The sequence below is a fragment of the Scomber japonicus genome, chromosome 12, assembly GCF_027409825.1.
Source record: "Scomber japonicus isolate fScoJap1 chromosome 12, fScoJap1.pri, whole genome shotgun sequence".
In the NCBI taxonomy this organism is placed as follows: Eukaryota; Metazoa; Chordata; class Actinopteri; order Scombriformes; family Scombridae; genus Scomber; species Scomber japonicus.
In genome coordinates, this window is record NC_070589.1 from 8,766,931 (window position 1) to 8,793,421 (window position 26,491).

The window sequence follows — 26,491 nt, forward strand, 5'->3', positions numbered from 1 at the left end:
ATAGGCTTTTATTGATTTTGAGGTATAAAATATACACAGCTGTTTGATACATAATCAGAAGTAAAAAGCAGGAGGTCATACATACACTACTTAATGCTTTACCTTAAACCCACATTAGAAAAAAAAATCTGTAGGTCTGTATGCCCAATTAATGTTTCACTTATTGTAAAAAAAAACAACAACAACAACAACAACAACATAGCGGTGGGCAAAATAATTTAGCAGTGAATTAAGTGGTTAACTTAATCTCCTGTATGGACACAATAAAATTACAATAATCACATGTTATAAACACATTCAACAATAATACAGGCTCGAAAAAAAAAAAACACGACATCAGCTTACAAATTGAACTCTACAATGATCTCTATGATGATATTAATAACTTGCTACTATGAGAACATAATAACCTTCAAAGTCATGATATACATCCACCCTGTAAGAAGACCATTCAGCATGCTTCACATGCAAAGGTTGCAGTGCTGAAACCACCATGAATTGACTACACAGTGTATGTAGTAGAAATAAGTATTGAACACATATGCATGTCAGTTAACGCTGTTGCATATGTTTTCGACCACCTTGTTGAATGCCTCTGGTTGATCAGCATACACATGATGAGAAGCTGCATTTATCAGCTGCAGAGGGACACAGATGAGGTAATAAAGACAGAAAAAGACAGTCAGACATTTCACTACAGCCAGTGTACAAAAAATATAAATTAAATTACACTAATTCAAAGATGAACTCGGAATGGAGCTAAACTCATAATTTGATAAAACTGCACCTCATGACTCTGTGTCTATGTATTTAAATCTTGGCATCTCTACTCACCATCACTTTAGTGTGGTCTGGGCTCCTAATCTGGACCACGCTGTCCCCAGATGAACTGTCCACCCAGGATTGTGCTCCATATAGCATGGTGAGTGGCATAGAGGAGGGCAGCAGATGAACCCGCTGAAGCATAGGTCTCTTAGCCCAGCCTAGAGACTCCGACATGGCCCGGAAACCCACCTCACCACTGGGGAAAAGGGCAGTAAATGGAAAAGGTGGAATGGAAATTGAATGAAAAAATAATAAGTGTGGAGTTAAAAGGGTGTCACTGTTTTCAAAAAAACCTGTGTCAGCTTTTTGCAAGTATGTTAAAATATTAAAAATAGGATTATGTGATGCTTTTCTTGACGTACCTTGGGGTTTGTGCATTACAGTGGTAGATGTACTGCGTCATAGTGTCATCGTCGAACATATCTTCAAATTTCCTTTTGAAATCAGGGCGAAATCTGTTCACCAAGCCTGGACCTGAGTCAATTTCACACCGTGAGATGAGAGAATTACATGTGTCATAGCACAACAGCAGACGGATATTTACACGTCTTACCCCATGGGCCTGCTGCTCTGATAACAGCCAGTGGGTTGAAGAGTGAAACCAGTGCTGCAATAGCTTTCACCCAGCGTGGAATAGACCTCCTCTTCACCACCTCTTCCCCCTCCTGGGTCTGTGTCTGTGGCTGTGGTCGCTCTGGGAAACCCCACGGGTCAACCAGGATAAGATGTGATACTCTGGAATAGAAAAGAAAACAATATTATTAATCACATCATTTGCAGTGGATTTGTCATCATATTATGTTTTATTGATATTCATAAGGCTATGTTTACACCCGAAGCAAACATCGACACTCTATGACCAGTAAAGCAAAGCATTCCAGTAATTTAGCAAAACAATGAATAAATTAACAACAATATCACTAACTGGATTAGTACAAGTTTAAACAATGGACAAACAATGGATAAAATGCCTATGTGTATTGTGAAAGTTCATAGAGCTTACAGTGACAAACCCACAAAGAGTTGCTAGCCAACTCCGCAATTTCTCATAAGCTAACGAGAGCATTTTAGCATCTTTCAGCTCATTTACTTCGGTTTTTACTTCCCGTAAATGTTCTGTTTTGGTTCACTCTCACCATTTTTATGAGTTATCGACTAGCTGGTGAACATACAGGGAAGTGAAGGATTGAGCAGCTCAGTGGGCTAGTAGTAAACCCCTGAGAGATGCTAACAGCGCTAAAACAATACTGAATACTGGACTGGAATTCATCACCTGGTCAAAAGATAAACGCTAACGTTGCTCTGTGCTTGCTGGATGTGTTTTCTTGCTAATGACATCATCTTATATAATTTTAAAAAGGTGATAATGTGTTGTTTACATGTTGGCCTTCAAATGGCCAAAATGTCTGTTAGCTCATAGTGACAAACCCATAAAGAGTTGCTGGCCAACTCTGCAGTTTCTCAGATACTAAACGGAGCGTTTTAGCATCTTTCAGCTCATTTCTTTCTGTTTTTACTGCCTGTAATGTTCTGTTTCGGTTTATTCTCTCCATTCTTTTCAGTTATCGACTAGCTGGTGAACCTAAAGCAGCTCAGCTGAGCAAACAGAGGTTAGTGAACTCCTGAGAGATGCTAACAGAGTTAAAACAAGAGTGAACTTGGCCAGACAAATGAACACTAATTTTCCTGTTTGCTGGATATGTTAACAATATGTCTTCTTGTTAACAACTTCATCATATAAGATCAAAAATGTGATATGTTGTGTTTACATGTTGTTTCTGTTGCCCTCAAGTGGCCAAAATGTGAATTAGTGCAGGTGTTAAGTATTTAGCGATCAGTAAAATCAAGCTGTATGTGACTGCACAATTTTCCCCCTTATTCATACTTAAGAACTACTTTGACATAAATTGGATTTGACAAGGAAAGGCATTTGTGTTTTGTTGTTAAATGTAACAATAGACAAAAACGTATTTAACACTGAGCATGACAGATTCAGTGACTGCTATTAAAATGCAATTCTGGCTTTTTTCATAGAACATGACCTACTAAAATATTTCATCCTTAAACAAAACACTAAATCATAGCCAGCTCCAGATGGTTGACCCTGGCACTTTCAAGGATTTGGCTTCAGTTCAATATAGTATTTCATTATCATACCTAGAAGGATACTGGATGGCATAGGAGGTCGCCAGGTACCCCCCCAGACTGTGTCCCAGCAGAATCATGTTCTCCAGGCCTACAGACTCTCTCCACTGCTCAATTGAGCTAACAAACTGCTCCTCTGCCTTTTCAGCATCTGAGGGGAAGGGAGGCCTGGAGCTCCTGCCAAAGCCCAGGAGGTCAAAAGCGTATACAGGCCGTGAGCGACTCAGTGCATCTAGGTTCCTAATCCACAGGCCTACCCCTCCTCCAAAACCATGGACCATCACCAGAGGAGTCTTTGAAGCTGAAGAAGAAAGGAGGGGGTCATAGAAAATAAATCGGAGGTGTGTGAGAGTGGCAGACACAAACAAATAGAAAGACCAATTCAAACAGCACAAGGTTGACAGTTGGTAGACATGATAGATAGATAGATTTTCTGTATGGGGGCCATGATAGATTATAGGTTATGTAATATGTATGGTATAGTGCGGCGGTTGCCTCCCAGTAAGCAAACAAAGACTGAGGGGAGGGTGGCAGAGGTCAGTACCTTTCTCTACAGGTTTGCGAACCGCCTTGTTCGTGAGGGTCAGAGTCCATATTCGGTCTTGGTTAGGAAGGGTCACAAATCTGGCCCATAAATCGTTCTGAATACCTGTCGTGACCAGAGAAAGACGAGCAACCGTTAAACCATCAAACATGTGACTCCTAGAAAGGAAGTGTCTCATTACAATTGTAGTACATCAGCCAGTATAAGTCAATATGATCTTACAGTTGAGAATCTTGGACTCTGTAGTCTTTAAAAGAGACATGGAGGTCGGACGCCAGGAGGGCCACCAGCTCCAAACTGAACTTGACCTGAAATGAAAAGAGCAAAGATAGTACAGGAGGTGTTTTCATCCACGCTGAGTGCTACACTGAAAGACTTATGGCAGGGGTCCAAGGTTTAAACCAGTACAGTTAATGTTATCATTGTATACATCTAGGAGAGGGCTTACACACCAAGGAGAGGTATGTGTCACAGTCATCATGCTGTCAAAGCCACAGTTGCGATGTAATGGTTAATATTTGTAGTTGGTCACGTGTGACCTCTTAATACTAACCATATTTATCATTCTAGCAGTTTAATGCCATCAATTTCCTAATTTTTTTAGGTTCTATTTTGGAACTCAAAAGGCAAGTAGGCTGAGGTGAGGTGGGTTTACCTCCCACTTCCTCATTGACTGGAGGTAGAAATATACCATTGTCAATACACCAGGTACACCACCAGGACTCCTACCTGTTCTCCAATCAACATGGATGTCATAATTGCTGAGTCATTATAGGGTCAATGAATGATTCTAAAAATTACCTGTTTGTCATAGTTTTCTTCTTATATTGGTCACACGAGACTTACATACTTCTATGTACATACATTCCTGGTTTCTATAGTGTGCTTAGGAAAGGTTTATTTAATAATTTAGGGTAATGTCACATAAACTCCCTAAGTGAGTAGGAAGTAACAAAGATTTTTAAATATGGATATGGTTGAGATAGGTTTATAAAAAATAGCAAAGCTCTACATTATAGTATGTACTTTGTAAATAACTCACTAACTCTTAAGAGAGAAAACGACACAATACACACTTCAAACTTTTCAAAGTTCACCTAGACTAGGACATGATGTAAGCAGACCATGGACCTACGCTGTAGCTTAGTTATTTAAATGACTTACTCTGTCTCACAGTCGTTCTGCATCGGAGCCGCAGTTGTAGCAGGATCCATTGGTTGACATATTCCGGTGACTACAATCAGTAAGAAATACGTTATGAGATATCAAGTCGTTTCTTCGTATGTGCTGTTTAAATGGCCTTAATGCAGGCTACACGTTATTTATGTTTTGTAACTTGCACATTCCGAGATCAGCTGACCGACTACAAAGATCGTCTATAATCCAGACGCTTCACTACACAAAGAGAAGCGCCTCACTTGTCACACTAACTAACCTCCAAAATACAATGTAAATGGTGTTCACAGCTGTAACTCGCATAGCAGCATTTCGTACTGCATTATTTGCGTGAATTTTCTGAAACTTTTTTTCCCCCGTCGACTTTATTTTAGACACAACTTAACGCTTCATTAACTTAATAGCTAACAACACACATTAGCGGCCGGTTGTGTGTCGGGGAAACTGGATAATTTTGAAAGTGGGTTAATATTCAGCTGTAATATAATTTGTGTTATTCACTATTCAGCTCAACCGTCATTTCGCTGGGAAATAAGTGAGAGTACAGTTTAATCAAAATAGTGTTAGAGTGGAGCATCTTCTTATGATTTCACTCTTTGATGTACACCATCGGGCTCTTTTCTCTGTTCCCCGGTTTCCTCCCGAGCGACTCGGAACATATTTCCTGTAACACCAAACGCGTTTCCGGTTGCTGTGGACACGTCACTCATTCGGTTGAGGAAGAGCACCGGTGCAAAACTCGACATTGACCCATTTCAGTGTAAATTAACCTGCAATCATGTCGAATTCCGTCATATCGGTGATCTCTCGGTTCCTGGAGGAGTACACCACCACGACGCCCAACAAGCTCAAAGTGGTGGACGCGTATCTGCTGTACATCTTGCTAACAGGAGCTCTGCAGTTCCTCTACTGTCTGCTCGTTGGCACCTTCCCCTTCAATAGCTTTCTGTCGGGCTTCATCTCATGTGTGGGCTCTTTCATTCTCGCAGGTGAGTAGTTAATTAATTAAAAATCTTTATTTACCCTCCAAATGGTTCTTTTAGTGCGTTCAAGCGTTTCGGCCCATCGTTGGACTATTGGCTTATTTGCAAACGTGCGCGCTAAACCGAGTTAGCTAGGCTAACTTAAATGCAATGGCTTGTAATGTAATAAAATGTAGCTAAATGTATTCTAACAAAACAGTAGCTGGTTGCAAAGTTGAATTAACACGCCTTTAGAATGGTTAGGACAAAAATGTAACAAGTTACTGTAGGATTTGTTGCTAGGCTGTTGCATTAGACTACTATAATTGGAGTGAACCAAGTAAACTGTCAAATCAGTGTGTGTGTTACTTTTACTCAGTTTCAGAATTCCTAGTATTCCTATAGTCAAGGATAATCAGAGCTGTAATTGACATAACTGGGTCACTTTCAAAAGTACCTGTGATTATAGGGACTGCAGAATCTCTCCATTAATAATCAATGTGTGATTGAATGACGTGGTTAATTATTCAGTGATATCAAATGATAAACTTACTATTGAAATTGAGACTCCACTGAAGGACAGGTGTCAATGTTTCACTGGTGCATGATTCAGAGACCAACCTCTTTGACTCCAGATTTTGGTTGGTTTTGCAAAAGTGATGTAGTAGTTGCTTTTCTTTTTTAGAAATGTTATTCTATATACACATAAAAATACGCACACACATATCAGGAACTTTGCACGTATATAATCTCAGGAACTTCTGCATATTGCAGATTTATTTACATAAAGATCCACTGTATATAGTCTTTTATTTATTTTGTCCTATTTTGTCTTATTCATTTTATTTTCATACACTTTCACCATTACACTGCTCATTTTTTCCACTGTACTGCTGTCAATTTCAATTTCGTCGAAGGTGGATCAATAAAAATACATATCATCGTAATTTTAAGATTTTTTTTATTCAAAAATTGTAAGAATAGTGAACAGTGTAATAGATGATGAAATGTCAGTTATGTATCTCTGCCTGCTGGTAATATGGTGCACTGCAGTAATACTAAACCCTCCATGTCTTTTGTCTTTTTTTAGTGTGTCTTCGTATTCAGATCAACCCACAGAACAAAGGAGACTTCCTGTCTATCTCCCCAGAGAGAGCCTTCGCCGACTTCCTGTTCGCTCACACCGTCCTGCATCTTGTTGTGATGAATTTCATTGGTTGAAAAGATGTGCATCCCACCAATACTGTCCCCCCTCTCAGAAGGTGTATATGCATTTCTCATTTTATGAGTATAATTCTTGTTAATAAGGCAGTTCCACCGTGTAGTTCAAACCCAATAGAAATACATAATGCTAAGCTATTAGACATTCATAATATTTTCTCTAGTTACTTTCCATATGTTTCATACTACGTTTTAAGTATGAAATATCTGCTTCTGCTAGTTAAACGTGTCTCCTGGTTTAAGTGTTATCTCTAACATTAGCTACAAGTTGACACTAACACTTTAGGTATCTTGGCACTTTAATCCAGCAAATCTCAACATTCTTTAATTCTGATATTGTAATTTATTAATTTTTTTGAATAGTTTTTAAACCAGACAAATCAATGATGAACACAATCAGTTTAAGGCAAGACTGTCAGTTTTGCAGGGTCGGTGCAGGTGAGTTAAATATAGTGCAACAATAAGTCAGGTAGAACAGACACATCAAGTCACCCAAATGACTCAGCAAAGTCAAAGTTTGCTGCCATTAGTTAAGATTTCCCTCCATACCAGACTCATTTATCTTGTAACAGCAGAACCTCTGAATTTATTGATTAGATCAAGCAAAAGTTTTATTGCCCGTGAATTGAACATTTCACTATCAGGGAGCTTATATTAATTCTTTTTTCAAAAGTTACTTGGTCTCACTTTTAAAGAAACATTTTAAGCACTGTCAGCATCTTTGCATATGAGGAAATCTGAGAAATGTGACCCAAAGCTGTGATATGTATCAGCATGTATAGTGTAGTCTCTCTCCATAGACAAGAAATGGGAGGTTTTATTAGTTTTAGAGGATGCTTATATGGACCTTTTTTTTATATGCAATAAATGTTTTAGTGTATTGGTTTGTTTGTAAAATAAGAAATATACCCTCATCCTTTGAGTGCTCTCAGCCACATGAACTATTTGTGCTTGTTCATCACTTCACATCACTTGATAAATCCACATGATGACACATTGCTTTTGCTTTTCTAGAAAACGGTGCGATTATGTTCTCTTTACATCTGTTTCCTCTCCTAAATAATTTCCTCCAGAGCCTCACTGTCAATAATCTAACCCCCTCCTCTTTTTTTTTTCATAGATCAAGACCAGAGATGTTTTCAGAACTCACCTTGAAGATCTGATTCTACATGTGGTTTTGTGCCATTGATTTGGAAAAGTACAACCCAACACCCACACTGATGTTGCTGCACCTAGTCACATATGGTGCATTGCAATTTTCTTACTGATAATGGTTGATTTTCTTTCAGTCTCTTTTTTCCCCTCTTTTTTTTTTAAATGTCAAAATTTGTAAAGCATTCCCTTTTGCACTGAGACGAAGAAATAAAAACAACTGAAACGGTGACCTTGTGAATTAACTGATGCGGTTCTTGAAACGTACCCTGGCCAATTAGTTTTAATAAGCAATTTATTTTCAATAATACAGTTTGAGCCAAGAAGGATAAAGAAGGTTAGACTTTTGCAGGCGTTGCATCTGAAGGTCTAAAAAGCAATCATTTAAAACTAATCTACATGAGTGTGAGCATCATTTTAAGCAAAAATGTTTATTATATTACAAGAAGAAAACATTAGAAGTACATGAAGCAATACCACAAACATTACACAAAGCAGTACGAGAGTGATTAATCCCCCTAACCTGCCTATGACCTGTATATTGACATAATAATTATGATAAATGATATTATTGTGATTTGAAGATCATTTTACACCACTGATATAATGATAATATAGTAATTCAAGAGGGGTCAGGGGTGGGATTGCAGAGTGGGTGCTTCACTTGTGTAAAAACACAGACTGCCATTATGGTTGGAATTAAAGTTATTTACCTTTAATACTTCTACAGTCTCCACTCAGGACGTACACAGTGAGGAATAGAGGACACTGCTAGCTTAGCCAATATGACATGAATAGCCTCTTAGCTGCTAATGTGAAGTGTGGAAATATTTAGATCAAAAAAATGATCAAGGTCATGTCCATGTATCATGATAAGTTCCTATATAGACATGATGATGTAGATAAGTATGTTATTGTACGATAAGTCAATAATTATTGTGACAGGCATACATATAACAGCTCTTTACTTCAGTATTGGGAGCTACAGGAAAACAAGTGTCTGTTTTAAAGGGTATCCAGACAAAGAAAAACTCTTAACACTGATCCTGAACCCCACAGATTTTTTTAAATTGCAGTATTAAGGCTACAGCATGTTTTTTTAATAAACCAATAAGAGTTGGAATCTGTGCAGCAAACTACTCCCACCTGAGCGACAGACCTACTACTCTGCATTCTGCTGTGCTACTAGATTGGAAAGTGAGAAAATTACACCCAGAGCAATGAGAGGCTTTGATTCCATTAGTTGTTCTGGAGGTACCTCAAATTGCTTTAAACTGCGCAGAGCCAATGCACACCTACGCGCACAAATCACACTGGGGACTCACCTGAGAGTACATTTGAGCTATTCTGGTCTCAGGGATCCTTTTTTTTTTTTAAAACAAAGAAAATTAATAATTTATTTACATTTTATGAATAGTACATAAGACCAAATACAGAAGAAGAGTACGTGAGGTTACAGATAAAATAGATTTGCCTGAAGAGCACAAATCCATCACATCGTTCCTTTGAATCTTGAACCGTGCAAATCTCAAATATCTCTTAATATTTATTTATATAGTCTTTTTAAAAGTGTCCACGGTCCATCCAGGCCATTATCTCTTTAAAGTCCCTGAAGGGCTTGAGGGGGGGAATCTGAATGTTAAGGACCTGCCTGGACTGGATATGAATTGCCTCGCATGCGTAGATGAAAAATGGGGCGAAGCACGTCTGGCAAACCGGCTTCCTCCTGTAAAGGTCAGATCTAAATCTTTTCCTATGCTGATTTAATAGCAGACATAGAGAGTGCACATACCTACCTTGAGATACTAAGTAGATAATAGTGACACTGCTCCCTTTGTAAATTATAAATGAAGTGGTTCTCCCAGGGACCGGCAAATGAGATATTTGACATATTCAACCTGTAAGAATTTAAATGTGAGTTACAAGATATCTAAAGAGAAAAAATATCTCTCTCAAGGAACATGATGAGTCCTCTGAAGAGGCAGAAAGTTAGTTGTGTGCACATACTTTCCTATATTAAGGCCATGTGGAATATAAGAGAGTAGTAAAGCTCCCTGAACTTTGTTGGAGTAAAAGATTTTTAATTTACCCCCCATTCATTTTCCAGCTCCTTTAACATATTTTAACTTCTCCCATACCACTATTTAGCTGGAAATAATAGGACTTACTCTATGAAGGAATTGGACAGCGAGCCATATTTCTTCCTGAAAATTGGAAATATTTTAAGGGGCTGACTTATAGGCTAATTGGATTGTGACTTAACTGATCCTTCTCTCAGTGGAAGGAAAACAGTCTCATTAACTTGCAGCAGCCCTTCAGGAGGGGGGATGTGGGGGTGGAAGTGCTGTCAAACCACAAAGCAATGTATATCAGAGCCCCAGTAATAAAAACAAACATTAGGAGGCATCATGGTACCATTTTATCTAAAACATACATATGCAAGGTTGCCGACTATTAGAAATATAAAGACATTTTAGAGTCGGAGCTTTCAAAAAATGAGGAGACAGATGGTAATTAAACTGACTGAAGACCTTTTTACCTGACATTTTAGTCAGGTTTAAAGGCTCTATTAAAAAGAAGGAAAGTTGTCACAGTTTGGTTAAATTGTCCTTGAATTTTTATGTGAACTCCTCCGTTTTAATGCAGCAATCCACAAAATAATATCTATGTATTTTCCAGTATCTTACCTTTCTGTAGCAGAAACAAACCAGTCTTTTGCTACAGGATGTCAGTATCCTGTCATGGGTCTTGACCGGCAGATATTATATCGGTGAAAGTTAAGTTTCTATTCTGAGGTCTGCCTAAACTGTTAAAGGACCAATCTGTAATTTGTTACCCGGGAAATGAATGACCATGAAAGACTTTGCAACCAAAAGAAAGAGCAAGGGACTTTAGAGACATCCTCGTCACCCTTCACATAGCAAATTGAGAGTCTTGGAATAATTGTTTGTTAAATCAGTGGCAGAGGGGGGCTGTGTGTAGAAGCTTAATCCAACAAATGAAGACTGGACCAAATCCAAAGTGTTCAGCCATCAAAATCAAATCACTTCGTTGCAGCCTGCCAAGAGCGTTCTCTCCGTGGAAGGAACGAAGGCACTCAGTATTTGGTTGCCTGGGAGAAAAGGGTATTACAAAGATTACTAATGCTGAAATTATAAGAGATCTAAGACTAGGAAGGACATGCTGAAATCTACAGGCTAAAACCTGTAAAAAAGTTAAAGGTTTTTAAAAAGATAAAGTCCTCTCATCTATTCCATTCATTTGAAGCCACAGCCAGCAGCTAGTTGGCTTAGATAAACAAAGATTTGAAAGAGGGGGAAACAGCGAGCCTGGCTTTAGGCTTTTGGAGAGATTAAACAATCAAGATATAATCATTAGTGAGCTTTAAAGGTGCTGGTAGGCAGGTTTTATTTTGACCTTGGACAGAGATGAATAAACTGTGTCCTCTTGTTCAAAGTTTTTATGTTAAGCTAAGCTAACCAGCTGCTGGAAAGATCTCCTAATCTAACTCTCAGCAAATGTATCCCCCACCTCCCAAAATCAAACTATGTCTTTAGGGTCTTGATTTCCTTAATATCATATAATATAAGTCACTACAACCTTAACAACATTTTGCATTAGGTGGAAGCAAATTGAACTTGTACCAATGTGTTTCCATTTTTAGGTCATGCAAATGATCTAACTTATTTACAGAAAGTCAGTGACAATTCGGACTTCGTGTTCCTCACTGTTACATTCTAGCCGGCACTTAGATGGTTAACATCTGCAACATCTGGATCCAACTTTCAATCACGTGACCAAGAGGAAGTTGGAATTGCGGAACCAGGGGTCTGTGTTATTGCAGCGGTCAGGACCTACTTGGTAAACCTCAACCTGACATTACAACATGCCACAGCTCTTAATACTCACCCTCAGCCTGTTACCATGGATCCCAGGTAATAACTATGACTACCGAGGTCATGTGCTTACAGATGTACAATGAGCTTTTGCAGTAGCATTTTTCTGTAGATACATTTTTAAAAAAGGAGTTTTTAGGAGGATTAATATCTGTGCTGCCACCCACTCACTTTGATATTATGGTTTTGGCAAATGCAGCCAGGTGTTATAATGCACGATGTGTCTAATGCTTTTGGTAAAAACATAAGCTCCAGCAAGTAGTTTTCATTGTTCTGAGCTTCATTTTAATGTCCTTACAATCGTATTACTTTTCTGTATGGATAATTTGTCAAAGATAGACTAGACAGGTTGTAAAGTTGCCATTTTTCTGTAACCATAGAAGGTTTTCGTGTTTTTGAAATTTCTGCCAAGGTTCATACTATGTTTTGCCTCTTGGCAAGCATATGTTTGATGTTTATTTTGTCATGTCTTCAAAGGCCTGTTATTTTAGCGGTGGGATAATCCAATTTTGGAAGAAGAAGTATGAAAAAGGAAGTCTTTTTTTCCTTTTTCTCGAAACGAAACTATCATCATAAATGTGGTACAAGTTTTGCTCAAGGCCTCTTTTCCCTTTTCCGCAATCATGGATAAGGAATGTCCACTGTGAATAACTGTTCTGTTCTGATTGCAGCATAAGTGTTAAAAGTTAAAGTTGAAGCCACTGTTGAACACTCAATCATCTCCACTCTCCATCAGCCTCCCTCTGCGGTGGAGTAAACACTGTGGAAGAGCATGCAGTCCTGGAAGGTAAACCCCTCGCAATCCCATGTCATTACGAGCCTCAGTACACCAGCTATGTAAAATATTGGTGTCGGGGGAGGATGAGGGAATTCTGCAGCAGTTTAGCTCGCTCAGATGACCCCAGTTCACCCAATTCGGCAGAGAAGAAAGTGAGCATTTATGACGACCCGGTCCAGTTGGTGTTCACTGTGACCATGAAAGACCTGAAGGTGGAGGACTCTGGGTGGTACATGTGTGGTGTGGAGATAGGTGGTGTATGGAGCGCTGATGTTGTCGCTTACACTAACATCAAGGTTGTTCACGGTGAGTGATGGAACACAAAATCCTGTATTGATCCACAGTAATACATCCATTGTGCATTTTCAAATGCTTAGATTACAAGTACAATCTCTCAGTAGATGTTGATTGATTTCCTGCAGGCTTGTCAGTGGTGAACAGCAGGCTGAGCGCAGAGGAGGGGGGTAGTGTCACAGTTGAATGCCTCTACAGTGAGAGATACAGGTATTTGATTTTCCTTTGGATGATATTATCAGAATATTTAGAATCCTAATTTCTTAAAAGCAATGCATCAGTAAATCCAAGAAATATGGTTATTTGTTTGAGATCCTAATTGAAGTCAGACAGTGACAGGCAGTCAGCATTCACCAACCCCCCTTGTGCCTGTGTGCCAACAGAGAAAGCTCGAAGAAGTGGTGTAGGAGTGGAGACTGGAGCTCCTGTCTGACGACGGGCTCTGACGGGAGCTACGAGGACACTTCAGTGGCCATCAACGATGACAGAACTGGGTCTTTAACTATAACCTTTAAGAAGCTGCAGATGAGAGATACGGGCTGGTACTGGTGCTCTGCAGGACAGCAGCAGATATCTGTGCATGTGCTGGTCACACCTCCAGCTTCGACCAGTAAGTTGACAAAAAGCCCTTAAAATGTACGTAATATATTACATATTTTCTCTCAGATCAAATTTTTGCATTCAGGGGGCACATGTACACAATTTTAGCCACTAAGCCATTCTAATGTGATTCATTGATAAAAGTGCACTAGGGAATGTTTTATTTAAAGCAGTACTAATTGATTTTCTTGTCCACTTGGGGGCAGCATAACAAGCTGTAAACACTACACTGACATATCACTACCTTGTAAATGTAAAGAGTTACCTATTTACACATCAAATAGATAAGAAGCAACATTATGATTCATTTGAAATTGTACATCAGTCTACCTGATGAATGAAAGTCTAGTATTTATTCTCCCTTCAGCACTGTTTTTTGGTCTTCAAATATCTGGCTCTAAATTTCTGGCAATGTTTGCCTACCATTTCGTGCTGGGCAGATAGTTTTTATTTAAAACAGCTGATGTTTGAAATGAGTTACATGATGACAGTGAGACTGAAGCAAAACAGATGAAGGTTGGAAAACAAAGACGATTAACTTAAAGATACTAAAATGCTCAGTAGAGCTGGAGGGAGTTGCAGAGTTGGGTAATAATTCTCTGTGATTTCATCATAACTTTTCATCATTACCACTTACACTACTCATTATATGGTCATTTGAACCATTGTTAATATAAAAATATTAGTTAGTTCAGCTTAAAAAAATACATATTTTATCTCTGACTGCTTTGGTCCAGATTGAAATATCTCAACAACTATTGGATAGATAGCTAAAATATTTTGTACATACATTTGGAGCACCATGAGGATGAATATGACCCGGTTGACCCCCTGACCTTTCACCCTGTGCCCTGAGATTAACATTTGTGGGTTATGAGTGAAAATATCTCAACAACAGTTGCATGAGTTTGTGTTTGGTGCTGATTACCAAATATGAGCATTCTAACACTAACTAAAATGCTGAACATCTGCATGTTAGTGTTGTCATCGTCAGCATATTTGCATGCTGACCGTAGCATTTAGCTCAAAGCTCTGAGCACAGAGTCATAAGCATGGCTGTACACTCTTAGTCTTGTTATCATACTGAACAACAACCCTAACAATGCCAACCTAAAAAAACACTCTCACAGTCTCACAAGAAATCAGTGGAGCCTGGTATAGATGAAAGCCAGACACATCAGTATACCATGTGGAGTAACCTGATGACATCATTATTAAACCAGGCATTGTAGGCATGAAATTCAACACAATGCTGTGACTGCATTGCATTTTCCCCACCTGCTGGAATTAGAAGAAGGCAAGTGCAGCTATACAGATCAATATGTGTGGGTAACAGATGGCAGGGGCTCGCAGGTCTCCAGCTGTACAAGGCACCGATTGTTTCAATTCGCTTATCAGCTAAATTAATTCTATGAACTCTGTAGCTTCGAGTGCAAACACTCCTTTGCTTATAATAGTATGATATTTTTAAGCTATGTACAATATCTTTATCTTCAGCTGCAGTGTCTGTGATGTCTTCTTCTACATCAAGTCAATCTATTGCATACGTGCCTCCCCCCAAACCCATCACAAAGGAGTCTTGGAACAGTCACAGGTAAGAATAAAGCACGTCTTCATGATAGAACCATTTTTGAGAAATGTATGGCAGCATATCTTTAAATATGTTCATGTAAATATGCTCTTAAAAGCAGTGGAATAATAGTGATACTTATTTACACCTTATTGCAATGTGGCCTTCCACCTAAATTTACTCATAGAACATCTGAGTGCTGGTCTTTCCATGTTTAATTTGATGCCTTTTACACTATTTACCATTAGCGATGCTTATCCATAACATCATGACGGAGTTCATGCAAGCTAATCTCAGTCATGCACAGATAATGATCATTACCATTCTTTCCCAGCTCTGGAACATTTATCTTTTATCATCTTGGCTTTAATGTTACTATGTAAAAACAGATGCAGTGTAGGCCTTCGCTGCTCTTGAAGTTGGACTTTCTTGTGTTCAGACCACAGTATATTTATGTCTCTGTCTGTCTTAGTCACATCCTGGAGTCTTTGTTGGTGTGTGCGTCATTCATGCTTCTTGTTGGCTTGGCCATATTTGCAAGGAAGATGTGGAAACTGCACAGTAAGGCTACTTCTCATTTCTTCACATTTTAAATATTAATTCTTGGCCTCTAATCTTCTTAAAGACGTATTAAGTCGTATTGTAAATGCATTCATTAATTCCAAGAAGAGCAACAACAGTAAAGTCAAATCATTTAAAAATATTTGTAAGATTAAGTCAGATTATTTGCTTTATTTATGTCTTAAAGATCCTTACTGTCAAATTCCAGAGAGGCTTCCTGGACAAAGACAAATGGAGGGGGTGAAAACGAGGCTCAGCGTAAGCCCTCGCAAAAACATCTGTCACAACATATCATACACTTCTAAAAAACACCATAATCGAGAATATGCTGTAGTGATTACAGTGCTCATTTTTCTTTCTGTCTCCCACAGGAATACTCAGGGGATGTTGGTGACCTGCAAAACGCTGCTGTCGTTTTCCTCAACAAGAATCCCCAGAGCGCCCATATGTGCTGAATTCAGAAATATACCATAGATCTTATTTTATATTTGCAGTGTTGTTTTTGTCACTGTCTGTAACTGAATGTAATTCTGTGTTAGTTAACTGCACATCACACATGCTGGCTCTCCATTTATATTGTTTATGTTATATACTGCTTTAAACTGCTACTTTGCCACTGTTATAGTCTTGAGATGTTTATAAAAGAGCTTCAAGACAGCTTTGCCAACAAATAATCATTACTTAATTTGTTCAGAAGTACAGCTGTATCTATCACTACCACAGGACACTGAAGTATGTCTACTCTACTTTGTCTAGGAATTTAAAGATTTTAGCATAATGGGTAGAGTCTACATTCTCCAGAGTTTTGGATAATTATGCTTAATTTTGTTTGTCAGTATTCTGTAAAGTGCTCTGTAAAGAATTATGCAATTTTGTACTAATTAAAGGGAAAATGGAGATGACGTTCTCAGTTAATTATTTGAGTACTACGTTAACTGATTGTTTTGGCCACTTGGAGGCAGCGAAACAAGCTGTAAACACAACCCTGACCTCATCAACCAAGTTTTTAGGGCAAACATGTTAGCAAACAGTTGCCTATTAAAACATTCAGCAGATTTCATTTAGAGTTGTGTCTCTGGCCATTATTCTCCTTTTACATTTTTTGGTCTCCACTAACTCCTGAAAGAAATATCAGGTTATTTTGCTTCCAACTGCTTTACTATATTCACTCCTACACATGTCGCTATTTATGCCTGTCAGTCATTTAGTATTGGACTGGCAGCATACAATGGGTTTTCAAAGCTTTTGAGCTGAACGCAGCTGCCTACTGCTGCTGAAAATGACGATGATGAGAGCAGTGAGAATCGACCAAAACAGTAAGGTTGTAGGCAACAAAACCAAAACAGCTGCAAGAGAGAAAGCTGAATGACGCTCCAACACTGCATAGAGCATTGGTATGGCAGCATACAGTGCGTTTTCAAAGCTTTGTGGCTGAATGCAGTTGCCTACTGCTGTTGCTGAAAATGAAGAGGATGAGAACGGTGAGAATCAACCAAAACCAAAACAGCATGCTGAGAAAAAGCATGCTGAAAGACACTCGAATGCCCCATGGACCTGAGAAATACTGCAGATTCAGATGATTATTTTGTGTTAATGAGCGACACCTTACACATACAAATAATTGTGTGATCCACTGTTATAATATCAAAATATTCATTATGGACACTTTTTAGTTAATTGAGTAAACAGCTGTCCTTTAAATAACTGCTTCAATCACAATATAGCTTTCAGAAAATGTAATTTCACCACAAATGTCTGGGTTGCGTTGGTGGGGACTTGGATTTATGACCTCATTATTTTTTAAACTTCTGGCCATGACTCTGGTCAAAAGTCCACATACAGTATGTATAGTGTGTAATAAATTGCATTTTCAGTATGTGAATAGTAAACCCCAATCATGTCGCTCAAGAAAGAATGTAGCTGTGCCTCTGCAGGTATAGCGACAACAGTGGCCATAGACCTTGTTCTAAGAAAACATTGTGCTCTGCTAAGAATGACCTGTAAGGACAGACTGAGTAATGGTGTGGATTGTAACTAAAAGTCTTATCTGCATTAACAGCCCATGGGAGTGACACAGTAATGTTTCCAGATCAGCTATTTTAGTAGATCTAGTGTTTATTTCACAACTAGATAATTGAATAGCTCATTACCACATATAAGCATGGATACAATCTGTTTGATGGAAACCAATTCAGACACTATGAACCTAATTATGAGGCATGCCGGTTTTTTTAAGAAAAAGGGAAGAAAGCATTTGAAAGAGTTTGTAAATGAACTCTGAAACAAACAGCATTAGATTTCACACTTGAACAGTCTGTTCTCTCACTGAACCGCAAATGACATGTTAGAATTGGAAATTGAACGGGCTAATGAGACAGTCCTACAGCTGTGGAACCAAATAGAGCCTGGAAGTCTTAACAGTAACTTAGGGCTCACCTTCATATGTAGGAAGGCCATTTTGTTGTTTGTGACATAGTGAAATAAATGACAAAGTTTCAGTGTTTCCTCGTGGTGTCATATATTACACACAGTACTTGCAGAACCAGAATGAACTCTCTGTGAATAAACACCTCTCAGAATGAGGTGAATACTGTGTTTTTGGCCTTGAGTTTTGGTTTTTCCAAGAGCACATTATTAAATGTTTTATAATTTTTGAGACAAATTTCTCTTTAAAAGAGCCACACAGTCTTTAAAAAAACATTAGGTTACAAACATCACCACAGATATTATATATCGCTTTGCATAGCCTTCTATAATTTATGGTCGAAGTTGCTGAAGCTGGTGGAGGCTGCTCAGGAGTTTTGTTGCAAAGCATTTGAATCAAAAGAAACTGTTTCTAATGTATGGACACACAGGGTAAACATATTCTTCATGTTTTCTACTCTCAACACTTGGAATAGTCTTAAAAATGAATTATAAATTGAGGACTCTGACTATGTCAGTTCTTTTCTTTAGCCTTATTTCAGTGTGATTATCTGTTTTTAGTACTATTTAATCAGTTGTCATGTTGTGTTGTTTAATCTCTGTATTAAGTTCATCCCATCCCTTTATTTTGTCCTATGTAATAACTTGCTTTACTCTAACTACTCTATACATTGTTATATATTATACATTTCCAACTGGAAAAACACCCAATTTAATAAGCCCAAATATGCATGTGAACACTTTTTCATGACAGTCTTTCTAAATCTTTTGCTTATTTAGCCTAATTAATAATCAAATATTTAGTCTCCTACTGAGAGATTTTCCATTTTTAATGAATAATTAAATATTTCCAGTGATGCAGAAAGTTTTTACCAGCTTATAAATGTGATGTAGTTCTAAAGACTAGTGAAATTACAAAAGATTCTGAAGGAAGTCTTTATAAATGACAAATTATTAGTGTGGATTATTGTTGGATGCCCCAGATATTGGTAGTGGTCATTTTGGTGGTGTACTGCAGTATCAACAAGGTTTTAAATTCAGATATGTTACGATTTCCATGTGTGTCTTTATTTTATTTATTTATTTTTTGTGTTTTTGAGATATTTTATGGAAATGCACTTATATATAAAATCCTACATGTCCTATACGTCAACCTCCTCAACCAGCGAAACATTAATCGAGTGATTTCTATTCTGTTCAGCCCATTCTAGTCTAGTTTAGTGTCACCATTGTGTTGTGTGGCTGTTGCAGGGACTCAGTCATTAATCTTAATGCGTTTCGAGCGGAATCAGTTCTGCCACTAGATGGAGGTCAACCCTGTGTGAAATATGTTCTTTCCGTTATGTATTGCTTGTGTGTGTGTGTGTGTGTGTGTGTGTGTGTGTGTGTGTGTGTGTGTGTGTGTCCATTCATGCTCATAGTATTGTTCCTTTTGTCTGACCAAACAACACGGAGATAGTTTGGAGAAAAAGTGGAAAAAAACAGAATGTTGTGCTAGTCACCACAGGGTTCCACACAGAGAAAAACAGGATTTAAATAGCTTCGCATGCATGCATTTGCATCTGAAGCTGTGTGTATGTGCATGTATACTGTATGTGTGTATGTTTTTGCCCATTTAATATAAAAACAGTCCAATCTTTGCAGATGTCCACATGCATTAAACATTCAATTTCTGTAGCTGTTCCCTCAAGTCTTGCCATTTAAGGGCAACTACAATCAATACATATGAACTCACCTTGTGCACAGCTGCTACACATAATAGGGCATCAGTGAAAAATGGAAATGGAGGGCCAGGCTGAAGGATAAGAAACCCTTCTGAGCTCTGTGACAATTGGTATGAAGGCCAAGTAATGCACAAGTGCACAGTCCCCATTAAAATATTGTGCTATTCTTATTCACTCAGACCAATTCCATGAAAGGAACTAATGCATTCCTTTTTTTCCCCGTATTGAAAAGCATAATTTCATCATTTTAAACTGTCGTGGTTCATTTAGTCTGTTACAGGTCCGCCATAAACTGTGTGGAGTGAGAGGCATAATTTGTCTCTATGTTTCTATAGTAACGGTAGATAAAAATCAAAACAACAACAAAACAAAACATGACATGAAATGAAATGAAATGGTACCTTGCTGCCAGATCCTGTTTCCACCATAAGATCCACCGTGACTTACTAGAGAGGTACTCTCACTCGCTGAAGAGAGCATGACGAGGCTGGAAATGAAGGGCACAGGCTTGCCCAGCTGTGGTGCTACAGATATGAACTCCTCCATATACATACCATTTAACACACTAAAAGGTAAATTCTCTAACAACACTTCACATTAAACCTACAGAATGTATTTACTGTACATTTGGGTTATCACTTAATTTTCACCACTATGACAATTAATAAACTATAAAGATGTGAAACCAGAACTAGCAAAATAAACAGATAGTTTTTTTTAAATTTTTGTTTAAGTAAAACATGCAGTATAGCACATGTTCTAGCTACAAATAGGGCCTATGTACAGCTTTCACAGTTCACTTTTGTAAGCAGTTTAAAAAATACGTTCAAAACATCATACATTGTAATGCAAAAGTTAGATAACTGTGTTTAAATAAGTTTAAAAGACATTTCAGAAATGTGGTTAAAATAGTGTTAAACGCTATTTTGTTAAAGATTAAAAATGTACAGTGTATTAAACAAGTTTTAAAAACACACAGATGTAGTTAGGTTGAACCTACAGTATATTACTTTTTACATCATAAAATGTGTCGCATTTGTGTATTAGCTTTGCACACATATGTTAGCTCATTAGCGTACTGTGTGTATGTATTAGCATTCATTAGCAAACTGACTGGACTCTGCACAGCTAACCCAGCTCATGCTACAGGACACAGTTCATCCTTCCCGACCTGGAAATGTGATAGATTTAGCAGATATAGTTAAAAGTCATCGACTCAAAGCATTGTGTAACTGGACCAAGCCTTCAGGAAGAATGCCGGACTTTGACATAGCGTCCAAACTATGTAATTATAATGTCACTATTGGGCCCAAAAATACTTTTTCCCATAGACTTACTTTGTGAAAGAGAGGTCTGTACTGTAAATCAGCAGATACATTTTTCCTAGTGTCACAAACCCTGCGAAGTGAGACGTTCTACTATCAGAATTTGATCTGTTAAGTTCGATTTCACTTCGACAGTCCAGAAGAGCTGAACCATTTGATGGTTTTAGCCCCATTTAAGTTAGATGGAGCTGCTTGCTCCATGGGCCCAATGATGCAGAAGCAAAGTGGAAGAGGAAGAACCCAGAAGAACATGTTTTAGCTTGATGCACCACTGAGCAGCTTTTATAAAGGTGCTTTCACAAGGAATGAACAGGGTGCCGCCTCCAACACTGTATCCAGTTCTTTTTATACATCCATGGACTATACTGAAGGGACCTACTATATGTGGATACATAATTGCCACTTGCTGCAGTTTTCCACCCATTACAGAGAGACTGGTAATGCTATGGAGACCACACCACCTGCTGTCTTGTCTCAATCCAAGGCAGAGAAGAAGTTGAAGCTGCAGAGACCACGCCATCTTGGGACACCTTTTTACCAGCTGTTCTCCTCACAGAGGATCAACAGACAGGTAAAAACTGCAGATTGGATTCTAAACACTGGATTAATATACTACTCTTTTATTTTATGCTCTTTTGAGTGAAACAGTCATACAGTTTTGGGCCTCTCTGCTCCAAAGCTTTACATCAGGACTGCAAGAAGGGCTTTATTTTCATTTATTTTAATATCTGCTAGTTTTTGTTTGCTGAGTGAGTGTGGGCCCATAGTGTGAATTCAAGTTATTAGACACAAAAGTAACAAATAATTTAATGTTATTTCATGTTGCAGTCGTAAAAAGTGAAGAATATTGATTGTGACTCTTTAAAATCAGAGTTCAGTTTGAGAGACAAATGTGATAAATATGGGATACATTAGCATAAGAAATAGACTTATAGACAGTGACACATTTTTTTATATTTACCTCACTAAGTTTTAATTTCTCACCTGTTTACCACAGTGTGTTACTTTAAAAGAGAGTTGAGTAGGCACAATTTAGCAATACTGGTGTTACAGCTCATTTTAAGTAAGTACAGAGGCTTAAGACAAAAGGTTTTACAAGTAGAAGATAAGCCAGGAAATTACATTGAGTATCTTATCATATAAGCTAAATTAAGTGACATAAAGAACTCAGGAACACCTTGAGATGGAAACGTGCTGCTTTAGAAAAATTAGATCATCCACTATTCAGTAAAAGTTAAATACCTCTATTATGAAAAATAATCAGATGAATGATAAAATAAATGTGGGATGCTTCATAAATGGAAGGTGAGCAGTTGCTGAACATTTAGCCTGTTCCAGTACATTAGTTCTGGTTTTATTGTGTTGAAATAATACGATTAGGATAAAGCCATGGATATATATGTGATTGTGTATTGTTTTATATATTACAGAATAATAATGATACAGATGAAAACATAAGAGAGTCCTTTTTCTTTACATAGTTTGAGAAGTCAAAGAGGACCTAAGATTGATCCCTGAGGAACACCACAATGCGCCATACAAAAGGCTAACATGTTGTCTTTTATACAATAAGAACTATTAAAACAGAGAGGTAATATCTTTGACTAGGGTCCTATTGAGATTATCCATACAGCTTCAGGAGTGTCATGAGGACAGAATACCATTTCCATGCATTTATGAATTAGAGCTAGACTAGACTGCCTATATTAGCTTACTGCAGATATATCAGTATTTCTTCTATAAAAGATGCTGGTGAGTGTATATCATGGTCACATTTTTTAAAAACTCTCAAATATCGATATCAGCATCAAAAAGATTATTGGTCAGGCTTTGAGTTTGAGTTAGTATAATTTTTTGACACCTCTGTGCTGTGCTGCACACTGAAGCAAACAAAAAAGTCATATATTGTTGAAGTAAAGTAAAGCCTGTTATAAGTATCTCAAAATAAGTATGAATCCAAATGTCATAAAATGTCAGGTATTATGTTGCAACACAATGCCATTATACCTATGGTAATGTAATTTTAGGGACTGTAAGAAACCCTTTATGGTAAGTTAATGCTACATGAGGCTGCAGAACAGGCGTATCAAGGTGCAGACACAGATGAGAAGACATGAAAAAGGGAAAAATATATTTAATGCAGAGCACGGAGAGGACGGGCTACAAGCTAGGGAAAGCTTGAGCTGGTAGCTGAGAGTTAGAAACTACCACTGGGGTAGAGGTGGTTAGGGGCCAAGGAAGCAGGTCCAGCATGGGATCCGAAGGGACTGAGTAATGCACAGGGCAGAGCAGCAGGATTGGCCAGAGGAGGGGTAGAATACAGGATTATAAGAGAAATGGAGAACAAAATGAGTACTGGAGAACACACATAAACAAAATACTAAATCACAAAACTGATAAACAATTTGGCTTGAAGTGCTGCAAACTGTCTGCTACCAGAGCCTATGATCTGGCAGAGTGGATGGGGCAGGGCTGAGTATTTGGAGTGGATGTGATTATTGAGATGAAGTGCAGCTGGTGGTGTGGCTCTGCTCTGACTCCGGCACACCTGCTTCCATTCAGACGATCACAAACACACAGCGAGAGAGAGGGAGAGAATCACCAGGGATGTGACAACAGGTTAGGGAGACACAGAATGGGAAGTGGAGGCAGTGTCAGGGGATGTTACTGAGGCAGATGTGACAGCAAAACAATAGCTGTATATTAATATTCCAATTAGCTCTGGCAGAGGAAGTTTTGTAACCCCCAACTGCATTTACCACAAGAGACACTTTGTTTATATTCATTAACTTTATCTAACCAGGATCGGAGAACAGATTTTTCCATAAGGCACAGAAACAGACATTACATAACAACTTTTGTTGATCCAAACCCTCGAGCCCACACCTGTCTGCCAACTGCAAACATGGCAGATACCTCATGTCACTGGGGTGGGTTAAGTTATTGAATGAACCATTGAAAATAAATAAGAATGGCAGATTTGGAGATGCTATGTTCCTTCTTCAAACCTCCATTGTGACACACACATACTGTAGTTATGTTTGCAATGCAGGGGGAGAGAGAGAAAGCCTTTCCAAATAATTTTCAGTTCAGCTAACATTTAATTGTCAATAAATTGGATTTCTTTAAATAGTGGCAGAATAGCTGTTTGCCATTGAAACAGTCATGGAAAAAAATGCCCGAAAAGAAAAGAGACTGTTTTGACCATTTACTGATGGGGCTACGTCATGGTTCAGCTCCCTCAACAATGAGGATTGTGATTTTAAATGTCATTGCCGGCATGGAGCAGCATTCCTGCAATGTGGTCCAATTGGGTCAAGAAGCATTGTGTTCTCATCGTTTGCAAGAAAATGCATAGAAAATAAAAATGGGCACCAAGCATAGAGAGGAGCCTATCATGCATGTGATTTTGATGATCTTCTTACCAAAAAAGGAAAAAAAAGAAACAAAAAGGACTACATGCTGTCATTTGGCACCTTCCTGACACACTGGTAAAATTAGCATATATATCCAAAATGTTACAAAAAAGTTTGAGCCTATTTCTCATTTTCTCAGAAGTACAATGCAACACAATGGAATGTTTTTGCAAGAAGACAACTGATGAACTACTTTCAAAAGGGACCATTTTAAACACTTGTACACAACTGTCTTCCATGCTGTGAAAAACATCAGAATAACACAATGCAGCTACGGTTCATATCTATTTGCATGACTGAGCAAGCACCCTTGAATGACGTAAAGCAATTATCTCTGAAATGTTTATTAAACTTTAGAAATGTATTTCTCCCAGCCTTGAAGTCTGACTTTGACAGTCTGATGTGAAGTCCTAATGGTGCGTTTACTGATAATGCTGGATTTCAGAATCCCATCAAGTAAATGTGAATCCTTGATATTGGTTATTTGCATATGAAAACCTCTCTACTGCAGAAAGAAGATTCACTTGCTAACAGATGCAGCACTAAAATATTCTACATTGTGGAACGAGTTAACCAACAGACCATACCTGTACAAGTCTTCAGTACATACCTTTTTGGAATTGGTTATAAAGGAACTTACTTTTACTGCAAACTTATATTGTCATACAATCAACAAAGACAAATAGTAAGTCGAGTCTTGTGGAATAATTACCTGAGACTAACATCTACAACCCCTTGCTAGAACGTAGAAGCACACAAAGGGGATCAATATCCATTTCATGCTTCTATAGTACCATTGGCACTGTACAATTTATTGCGGCAACAACTCAATTTCGACCTGCTCTGAGTGCATAAGGAGATATCAAGGTGAGTTTGGTAATTTAAAGACCCACGGATTATATGTTGCAGTAAATAATTTCCTGTGTTGACATATGAGTTCAGCTTCAGCTCAGCAGGCTTCATGTTTTTCTTTCACTTTCGTTTTAATGGTAATCAGAAAGACTCATTACCAAAGTCTGCTTTATTGTCAAGTTCGTCACACAATGCTGTGTGATTTTTAATGTTTCTGAATAGTATTTACAACTAATGGACCGACAAAAGTTCTGACATATCTTGATGTGGAGCCTTCATTGCCTCCTGCACCTGAAAATGAGGTTGATAAAAGCAGTGAGTGAACCAAAACCGAAAAGTTGCAGGTCGTAAAACCAAAACAGTGAGTCGAAAGGTACTAAAACGCTCCATAGAGCTGACAGGACCTGCAGAATAGGAATTTAATTTTCTGTGGGTGCGTCATCATAGGCAAATCCATCCACTTTATGCATAGTTTTTTGGCCCATAATCAATATAAAAACATGGATATGTGCAGCTTTGAAAATATACCTTTGTCTTTAATACAGTGTAAAACCAGTATATCCAAAATCATTTCAGTCTAGCCATTAAAAATAAATACATGAACAGGTGTTAAAGGCTTCAAGGCAATGTAGGCATTATGACATTTTCTATTTATATGCAATGGATTATTGTGTTCTTTCACACTAGTACCTCTAGAGAAGGATTACATGCTGCTTTCCAGAATAAGACTTGGTCTTAACAAACCTTTTCAAATTCCATTAGAGAAACTCCATTTAAAAAAAAATAATTCTTCTTCATCTTTAAACGTATTTTGAGGATTTCCTAATCTAAAAATAGCAGTATGCTTGTAACATGACTACATTTAACCCTTGCAAATGATAAAGCAATTACATTCCTAGTTAACCTCTCTTAACCTATGTATTATTGTCAGAGGTCAGCATTAGCCTGGGTGAAGCAGAGGGAGGCAGAATCAGTGTTCAGTGTTCAGTGGCTTGATACTTAGCAGTTATCAGAAGTGCTGCCAAG

General features: G+C 38.1%; 3 protein-coding genes across 4 annotated transcripts; 2 read left to right on the forward strand and 1 right to left on the reverse strand.

The window, feature by feature from the left end:
- abhd4 (abhydrolase domain containing 4, N-acyl phospholipase B) lies at positions 1-4,946 on the reverse strand. Its single transcript, XM_053330542.1, has 8 exons — positions 4,679-4,946; positions 3,737-3,822; positions 3,515-3,619; positions 2,983-3,271; positions 1,379-1,560; positions 1,188-1,299; positions 835-1,021; positions 1-638 (listed from the first exon to the last, which is right to left on the reverse strand). The coding sequence occupies exons 1-8, from the start codon at positions 4,726-4,728 to the stop codon at positions 549-551; spliced, it is 1,101 nt and encodes a 366-aa protein (XP_053186517.1). The 5' UTR covers positions 4,729-4,946; the 3' UTR covers positions 1-548.
- Positions 4,947-5,376: 430 nt separating this feature from the next.
- dad1 (defender against cell death 1) lies at positions 5,377-8,257 on the forward strand. The gene is made up of 3 exons (XM_053330545.1): positions 5,377-5,679; positions 6,743-6,914; positions 7,994-8,257. The coding sequence occupies exons 1-2, from the start codon at positions 5,469-5,471 to the stop codon at positions 6,871-6,873; spliced, it is 342 nt and encodes a 113-aa protein (XP_053186520.1). The 5' UTR covers positions 5,377-5,468; the 3' UTR covers positions 6,874-6,914; positions 7,994-8,257.
- A 3,593-nt stretch (positions 8,258-11,850) lies between these two features.
- pigr (polymeric immunoglobulin receptor) lies at positions 11,851-16,620 on the forward strand. Of its 2 annotated transcripts, none has more exons than XM_053330543.1 (8): positions 11,851-11,960; positions 12,658-13,005; positions 13,122-13,203; positions 13,377-13,603; positions 15,091-15,187; positions 15,636-15,724; positions 15,912-15,982; positions 16,096-16,620. In XM_053330543.1, the coding sequence occupies exons 1-8, from the start codon at positions 11,912-11,914 to the stop codon at positions 16,177-16,179; spliced, it is 1,047 nt and encodes a 348-aa protein (XP_053186518.1). In that variant the 5' UTR covers positions 11,851-11,911; the 3' UTR covers positions 16,180-16,620. The 2 variants fall into 2 exon arrangements, with proteins under 2 accessions (XP_053186518.1, XP_053186519.1); XM_053330544.1 differs by having other exon boundaries at positions 15,933-15,982.
- The last annotated feature ends 9,871 nt before the right edge of the window (positions 16,621-26,491 follow it).